Below are 8974 nucleotides of genomic sequence, written 5' to 3'. Positions count from 1 at the left end.
TATGTTCCGGTCATGGGCATACACAACAGGTTTCCTGATAGTGTCTTGAACTAGCTTTTTCCCTTCCGCTATCTTGTTTTGCTGCTATCAGACCTTATATTTCCGATACATCATAGTGATGGAAAGGGGAGTAGCCCAGTTCAAAAAAAGAGAAAACTAGTCCTCTCCCTGACTCATCTTTGCATTAACACCCAAACAAGAGTAAAGTTGCATCATAGGTGTTGAGTTCGGTAGTGGAGGAAATGGCATGTGGAGGGTGCATTCCCATCTCTAGTGGTAGAGGCGATGTCTCTGGAACAAAGGGCACACAGCTTTGAAGGTGAAGACACAGACATTGGCACGGCCTCCATCATGAAACTGATGCTGGGCCATCAGCAAGGAGCCGCGGAGGCAGACAGGGCAGCATGGGCATTGTGCCGGTGGGAGGGGGGTGCCAGTGGGAGGGGGAGGACATCATCGAGGTGGAGGGGCTCCTCCTGGATGTGCAAACACTGTACAGAGCTCGCTGATCTGACACGAGGTGTATGCACGATGCAAGAACAGACACCGTGTAGGGGCTTTTCAATTGGAAATTGTGACGGCGACTATATGTTTATTTGCCGGAAAAGAATACAGTTTCTTTACATAGCTCTAAACCCACAACAACAGACTAATAGATAGCATAGGAATGAAGTCCCCCTATTGAAATGTAATGCTTGCAATCTACATGTTTCACCCAGTGGCATGGGTCAGAAGCCAGCAGCACGCACTATGTACAGTCTTACAAGATGATGCACAATAGCTACCTCGAGGGGGTGAATAAAGGGTTAGGCAAGCATGGCACAATGGCTGCACTAGGTGCCAGATGGTCAGTACCTTTTTTTCAGAAAAGATGATCAGTACTAGGATCCTGATTTCTTCGTCATGTTCCTCCATTTGACTCTCAGATCACTGGCGAGGCGTTTCTTGTGGAACGTACCCCTGCCAGATTCTAATATCTGAACCCACGGAATTGGTCCGCCATCCTTTGGGGTGAACTTCAACATTGCATCCTGAGTCAGAATAGCCAATGTTGTGATGTTAGCATGACTAAATACACATTAGTAACCAGGAAATTTAGCAAAAGATGGCGTAAGATTTCAGCATCAGTAATGTCAGTTAAGAGCCTGGGATATGCGTACCCTCAAAGCTTGCTCTTCTTCTTCCGTCCAACAGAGCTTTGAGCGCCTTCCAGCTGGTGCAAGAGGATTACAGCTGCAAAGACAGATATGGCTCAGTTTCTGGAATAACAAAAACAGACGCCATTACAATGTACACTTCCAAATATATAAAGTTTCACAATAATTAGAAAACATATTCAGTTAACTACAGTCTAACTTCACTATCACATATGTAACTTCATTCTAACCATGAATTCTCAAAAGCTCTTGCCGATTTAAAAGTGACCTGGAATGAAGAGGCTGACTTTCCTGTATATCAAATATCATGACATAGAGTGGCAACTCCGATTAGAGATATAAAATCTCCTAAAGTTTGATCATCTCAAAGCTAATTAGCATCGTACTATCTACGGTGCTGAACCAAGAACTTCAAATACTAGAAAGTGCTTGTGCAAGAGCACTGGAACTCAGTAAGTTCGGTCTCACAAACATCCACCCTACAGTCTTTTTTTATCTCAGATCAACCATACAGATTTACTTATCACAAGTCTAAATGAAGATGTTCAATGCCATTTAATTATAGGTTAATCAGTCAGACATTTTTAAGTACTCCAAAGAATATGATTGGGGAAAGAAGTTCTTATGAAGCCCCTTCCTAACACTTACGGATGCTTGGGTTGATATGCATAGTTCTGTTTGCTTGATGATGAAGGCATCTGCTGATCCTGGCATTGCAATGCTTTTTTAGAATTATAAGATACCACTGTCTCCTTTCCATGGAATCTTGCTTTGTGGCGTCTCATGTTTCGCCAAGGAGGCGACGACCCCTTGCCAGAATTATTTGAAGATGTAGCTTCTATTTCATCAGAACTTTTGGGGTCGTGAGAATTTGTAAGACTGTCATGTTTTTCAGCCTCAACACTCTGGTTGGCAACAGGACTGCATCTATTCTGAGATGAATGTTGCGCATCATAAAATGAATTGCCATTACCATCTTCATGGGCTTCTGCACTTTCCACAGACTGCTCAACTAGTTTTCTTTTATTTTGGAGTACACAATCTCTATTGGGTGCAATATCAGAATTCAGACCAAAAGATGCCTTTTCAGTGATTACGTCCCCAGGACAAGTGTCACTCGTAGCATTTGTTCTCTGCTTCTTCCTCTGCTGACCAGGTTCTAGATCATTATGAGAAAGATTATATGTATCGGGCTGATGGTTACCTTGCCTTTTGGAAGTATCACACTCATTCAGCTGACCCTCCTCAGGACGCACATCACTTGTATCATTTGTTCTCTGATTTTTCCTCTGCTCACCAGGTTCTTCATCCTTACAAGAAAGGTCATCAGCTTCAGACTGATGGTTATCTTGCCTTTTGGACGTAATAAACCCATTCGAGTGATCCTTGCTGTTGGTAGCTGTTCGCCGTTTTCCAGTAGATTGTTCATGGTGTTCCTTAGGAAATTGCTTTGTGCCAAGGAAAGCAGATAGGTTCTTCCTAGCTTCCAAATATGTTATTTTCGCCTTTTGATATGCTTCAGTAGCTTTAGTATAGAAACATACAGGGCAATAAAACTGGCCAGAAACATCAAGCGTCACTGATGAACCAAAACAGCGATCATGAGCAATTAATGAGCAGCTGCTACATTTCAGCAACTGGCCATCTTTACCACATTTTATGCACAAATCTTGTTCCGTAAAGCCCTCAGTGGAACCATTGGCCTCTTTATCCTGACTACAGGACGGCATATTGCCCATCAATGATAGAAGACAAGCGGCTGCAAAGCCACCGGGACTGTCATTGGAGCGATGCACATTTGATGTTTCCACTGCATTGCAGCAAGAAGAATCTAGAGAGGTTTTCCTATAACTGGATGTATCATTTTCCAAGATGTTGCCATCATCATGTAGTGCTGGATTGGCTTTGTCAGCACAACTGACTTCCAGAAGAGCCTTATCATTCTTCTCCTTAAACAATTTAGAAAGTCCTGTAGCATTCTCTTGTGGAAGGTTGGTTTCATATTTATCTCCTTGAACAGCCCTGTTGCAGCTTACAGAAGGTACAACACCAGCAGTTTGCAGATTCTGTTCATTATGACCAGAACCCTTTTCCACTGGCTGAATCCTCGCACTACCCTCATCCAAAACATGACTTGCTTTCTCACTGCTGTCATGTTGCGGTGAACTCCTTCGAGTTTTTCTGCCATGCAGTTCTGCAATTACACCTGTACCATCTGCAGCAACAAACTCAGGCAAAGTTCTTGTTTCAGATGTATTTGCCAGCAAAGCATCAGTGCTTCTGTCAGAATCTGGAGCCACTGTATCATCGCTGAGATTCTTTGATAAATGAATGTTGGTGCCATTACCATGTGATCTCTCTCCATCATTATCGCAGGATGAATTTTTGTACTTGTCTCCACAGGATTCTCGTTGAAGAATGGTAGTTGGACTCTTTTCTTGGGACGCGGTAGTCTCCGCCACATTCTGCTTTGGCATAAGTTCAGTATTACATGGAAGAAAAGCAGCACTGCAGCTAGCTGAAGCAGGCTCAGCTGTAATGGACATATTTCTATTATCTTTACTTGGACTCGTTTGTGCGGATCTGACACTGACACCAACAGCGCCAGTGGTATCTTCCTGAGGGCGGTCGTAACACCTATTTGTAGGGCACCCGTGCCTCTCTGTATTTACATGATCAGGGCTGATGCCGCACAACAACTGGTCATTGCCAATGTTCTTGCCGCCCTTCTCAACTGGGGGCGGTGCGACCATACACGCGATGTCTGGGTTCACTTCTCTAAGCTGAACATAAAACAAGAAGCTTAATCATTCGTGAAGCGAGTCCTTTTATGTTCAGTTTTGAGAACAACTTTTTTGGCATACCAACTCAAAAGAAGTTTCTGGTAAAGCCGGTGTCTTGATGCATATAAACTTTTGGATATCCTTGCTAAAAGGTGGAAGCATATCTTTCTCCAAGCTTCCTGAACTACCAACCTGCAGATATTACATTCATGTAAAGCAAAAAATTCAAAAACATCTGGGCACTAACTAAATTGCAGCATGCATTAGCTACCACATAATTAAAGACACCAGAACATATGATGATTGTTAAGTTATAAGGAAATTTAATTATAAAAGAGCACCAGAAAAGTGAAATCATTAAAAACATGCATAATTATGTTATGCAGTATCTAACATGGCATCCTTGCTCCTCACACAAATTGAAGAATTTTAATATTTAACTGTAAAGTGATGCTGTTATGATCTTTAGGGATATCGTAAATGTATAACTTGCTGGAATACCGTTTGCTAAGGTAATGCATGTTGGGCGTTTGCACTTGGGAGGACTTGAGACGCAACTGCCAAGGGATATATCATGTTTCATATCACAAGAAACATGAGCTCAAATAATAACATCGTCTAGCCTAGCAGCATTGGTGAACTACAACACTGGATCAGTGAACAAGTCATTAGGTACAAGTAGATAAGTTCTCCACAGAGAATGTAACTTATTAAAAGGTGGATGCTTGCTTTCAGCCTCACAAAAGCCCACTACTGTTTGACAAACTACCAAAAATGAGATGCCTGTCAGAATTTAGAATGCTGCCATATTTTGAGTCATTGATAAAACACATGCTATTTTACATACTGCAAACAATATGCAACGTGTTCACTTGTTATGTTCACGGCTATTGTCACTAAACACGATCAGTTTATGAATCAGCGAAAACATCACTCTACCACCATCGGAAGAAATGCAAAATTAAATAACAAGCATCATCGATGGAATCAATTGATGTATTGTCTACAACTTTTAACTGCAAGGACTACACTTTGCCCATCGGATGGGTCAAGCTTGAACGAGTATGCTTTGCATTATTTAAGGAAGGAATTAAGATTATGAGTTCTGGTCTGACTTTGCATCATGGTCTGGACAAGATTTAATCTAACTAGCACATTACTCAGGAGCAAATGCAGAGACGGTATGTTCCATCTTGCTATACTTTTCTGCCTGAACGAATCTTCAATCGCCCCATTGCACAAATATTGTTTCAGTGACAAAAGGATAAATCAGGGATCCGAAGTTCTGAACAACCAGAATGCACTTAGTAAAACAAAGCACAGCATACCTGTCCAAGCAACTCAATCAGCAATTCCTCACAGGAGCGGGAGGCATCAACCCTAAGCGTCCCGGACTCGACCTCCGCCACCGCCGGCGTCGCGGCGACCTCGCCCTCGCCCGGGGCGGCGAGGGAGACGACCTCCCGCAGGCATCGAAGCGCAACCCTATCCCGCGTAGCCTCCGGCGCGCCCGCGAGGGACTCCGGCAAGACGCCCACCAGCGCTGCGGAGCACCGATAACCCTAGGTGAGATCAACGAAAGGGCCGACGCGAACGGCATACGCAGAGGGCCCTCTCACGGTACTGACACTACCTTTGACGAAGGAGAAGTCGAGGGCCTCGTCGCCGGCGAGGGCGTCGGCCGCCCAGCGGGCGGCGAAGCGGCAGGGGGGGGCGGAGGCGGAGGGGCCCGGCATTGACAGACCCGGAGGAGTTTGAGCCTTTGAGGAGCGAAACTGGAAAAACAGAAAACTAAAATGCGCCACTTCCGGATCAGAAGCAGCGCGGCGTCGCACTCGCACCCGGCCGCGGCATGGATTGGGCTGTCATTTCGTTACCTCTCGGACTAGCAGCGTGAGATTTCCCCAGGCCCGGCCTACAGCCTTTTAGGCTGGGCCCAAACAATTCCGCACAGCGCAGGCAGACACTTTTGATTTGTTTATTAATATTTCTATAAAAAAGTTAACTATTTTTTTTCAAGAATACGCCAATGCTTATCATATTTTATCGAAGCCAGAAAAAGCATTTACAAGACCGGAACATGGATGCGAACGTCCTGTTTGGTTTACTCCACACTACACCTAACAAATAAACGAAAGCTACTATCTCACAAATGGGTATAAGGCTCCGATACCCAATCCCGCCATCCGTCATTCTTTGCTTCCCGCGAGCACCTGCAAAGTGAGTTGATGAGGGGTCCTATGTTCTTGCGTTCTGTTAAATACTCTCGCGTTTCTTTGCTTCCAAATTGCCCACGCCGTCCCAATGACAAAGGAGTCAAAGCCTGAGGGCACTCTGCGTGAGAAACCATTCCTCTTGTCGAGCCACGAGTCAATGAACTTGTTGCTCGAGGTGATTGAACAAGAGGTGCAGAAATTAAGGCTTTCTTAAGTATTTCAAAGGCTTCTACACAACCATCATAAAAAACAAATGAAATATCTTTTTGAAGAAGATTATTTAATGGTCAAGAAATCTTTAATGAAACGCCTATAGAAACGAGCATGACCAATAAAACTCCTTATACCTTTAGCGTCTTGGGGACATGCATTTTCTCGATTGCATCAACCTTAGATTTGCCAACCTCAATACCTCGTTCAGAAATCTTATGCCCAAGTATTATACCTTCATTCATCATAAAGTGACGCTTCTCCCAATTCAAGACAACATTAGTTTCTTCACATTTCTGCAAAAATCGATCAAGGTTACTCAAGCAATCATAAAAAAAGTCTCGTAAACAGAAAAATCTTCCATGAACACCTCAACAATCTTTTCACAAAAGTCAAAGAATATAACAGTCATACATCTTTGAAAGATGGCACGTGCATTGCATAAACCAAAAGCCATACGTCTATAAGCATAAGTTTCAAAAGGGCATGTGAAAGTAGTTTTCTCTCGGTCTTCTTTTGACACGGGTATTTGAAAGAAACGAGAATATCCATTAAGAAAAAATTTGTAGGCTTAGATAATATTTCTAACATTTGATCAACAAAAAGCAAGGGGTAATGATCTTTTCTAGTAGCTTTGTTTAATTTCTAGAAATTAATGACCATCCTATAACCAGTTACAATTCTTCGAGGAATAAGATCATTTTTATCATTAGGAACAACAGTTATACCTTCTTTCTAACGAAAACAATGAACATGATTTACACATCTACTATTAGCAACAGGATAAGTTATACCTGCCTTCTGAAGCTTTAGTATTTCAGTTCTTATCACTTCCTTCATCTTAGGATTTAAGTGGGGTTGCTGATCAACGACAGGTTTGGCATCTTGTTCCATATTAATCTTGTGTTGACATAGAGTGGGACTGATGCCCTTAAGTTCATCAAGAGTATATTCAATAGTAACTCGGTGCTTCATCAGAGTTTTAAGTAATCTCTTTTCTTCATATTCTGAAAGGTTAGCACTAATAAAAACATGATATATCTTATTTTCGTCAAGATAAGCATATTTTAAAGTATCATGTAATTTCTTTAGCTCAAACACGGGATCTCACTTATGTGGAGGAGGATCCCCTAGAATGTCAACATACAAGATATGTTCAATAATAGGTGTTTGTCTAAATAATATTACATCTATTTCATTGCTCTCATTCATATGCATATCATTCTCATGGTCTATCATATATTGTTCTAATAGATCAGCATGAGGCACAACATTAGAAGCAAGAGCAATTATTTCATCCTTACTATATAATTCTTTCTCATGTGGTTGTCTACCAAACTTAGAGAAATTAAATTCACGAGATACATCACTAAAGCTTACTTTAACCTTCTCGGTAACACAATTAATTTCAGCATAAACGGTTCAAGAAAGGTCTATCAAATATAATGGGACAAAAACTACCTTGTTGCGAACCAAGTACTAAGAAATGAGTAGGGTACTTAATTTTTTCACACAAGACTTCAACATCTCTAATAATCCCAATTGGTGAAATAGTGTCTTTGTTTGAAAGTTTAATAGTGGCATCAATATCTTCAATCTCAGTGGGTGCTATGCCATTCATAATTTCTTAATACAAGGTAAAAGGTATAGCACTAACACTAGCACCCATGGCACATAAGCCATGATAACAATGATCTCCAATCTTAACATAAACAACAGGCATGCCAACAACTGGTTTATTTTTATCTAACTCATATTGTTTGTTTCTAAAAGGTTTTGCAATTCTAGCAGCTTCGTCACGGAAGTAAATAACCTGACCATCAATTTTATCATCATGGACGAGTCGGATGCCGATGTGGCAACAACCACGTGTGTCGTCCGTGTTAGCATGGTGAAGCGCTTGATGACCTAGTTAGAGGCGGCTGAGAAGAAGGCGGAGGGTGAGGTGGAGGCGGCGGCAGAGTGACGGAGAAGGCTCGGATAACCGGTCTCGGAGGGCAAAAATGTTCTTTATTGCATGGGCTGTCGAGCTGGTTCTTCTATGATCGGGCACATGAAAAACTGTAAAATCTGCCGCTTTTTTATTGTGATGAGGAGATGTGAACACCGCAGTCTAACTTGCTCGTATTGCTATGCATTTGAATTCGTCAAACCTAACCTAACGTTTAAGGGATAGAGTTGAAAGATCGACTTCTTGTATCTCTGCCCATAGACTAAACCAGTCCATGGATAAATAGTGTATTCGTTCCAGGTTCATTCATTTGGCCAGCCTCGTTTAGGTCAGGCTTGTCAAAGCCCAAAGCAAAAAAATCCCAGACCCAACCCGACCCGACCAAAAATACATAAACAATTACATTTTCAATTAAAATAACAATAATCAAGATGTTTAAATGATAAATTATAAGTATATTTTAAATAAAGTATATAATTATGGTCATTTCAGGCTTTCGGGGTAGAAAATGGAGCCCGAGGCCGGCCCCGATGTCGGTGCCGGCGTTTCTGGCTCGGGCCTCCGGGCCAGGATGTCTATGCACATGTCTAGTTCTAGCCTCTAGGGGACGGCATTGGAGATGCCTGAGCCTTTTCGAAAAGAAAAGAAAAAACTTGA

At 42.2% G+C, this 8974-nt stretch overlaps 1 protein-coding gene across 1 annotated transcript; it reads right to left on the bottom strand.

Moving 5' to 3' along the window:
* Positions 1 to 558: 558 nt before the first annotated feature.
* LOC123445039 lies at positions 559 to 5698 on the bottom strand. The gene is made up of 6 exons (XM_045121955.1): positions 5574 to 5698; positions 5269 to 5483; positions 4022 to 4132; positions 1806 to 3940; positions 1161 to 1233; positions 559 to 1031 (listed from the first exon to the last, which is right to left on the bottom strand). Exons 1-6 carry the CDS (start codon positions 5674 to 5676, stop codon positions 882 to 884), a joined length of 2787 nt encoding a protein of 928 aa, XP_044977890.1. The 5' UTR covers positions 5677 to 5698; the 3' UTR covers positions 559 to 881.
* Between the last annotated feature and the right edge of the window lie 3276 nt (positions 5699 to 8974).

Source organism: Hordeum vulgare, chromosome 3H, assembly GCF_904849725.1.
Source record: "Hordeum vulgare subsp. vulgare chromosome 3H, MorexV3_pseudomolecules_assembly, whole genome shotgun sequence".
Lineage (NCBI taxonomy): Eukaryota > Viridiplantae > Streptophyta > Magnoliopsida > Poales > Poaceae > Hordeum > Hordeum vulgare.
Note: the sequence above shows the minus strand (reverse complement) of the source record. Positions and strands in the feature narration are given on the sequence as shown.

Coding starts and splice junctions, on each gene's coding strand:
- LOC123445039 (XM_045121955.1), bottom strand. CDS start 5,676: ATGCCGGGCCCCTCCGCCTCCGCCCCCCCCTGCCGCTTCGCCGCCCGC. Junction 5,484..5,573: donor CGACTTCTCCTTCGTCAAAG/GTAGTGTCAGTA, acceptor GGTGCTCCGCAG/CGCTGGTGGGCGTCTTGCCG. Junction 1,032..1,160: donor AAGAAGAGCAAGCTTTGAGG/GTACGCATATCC, acceptor ATTCTGACTCAG/GATGCAATGTTGAAGTTCAC.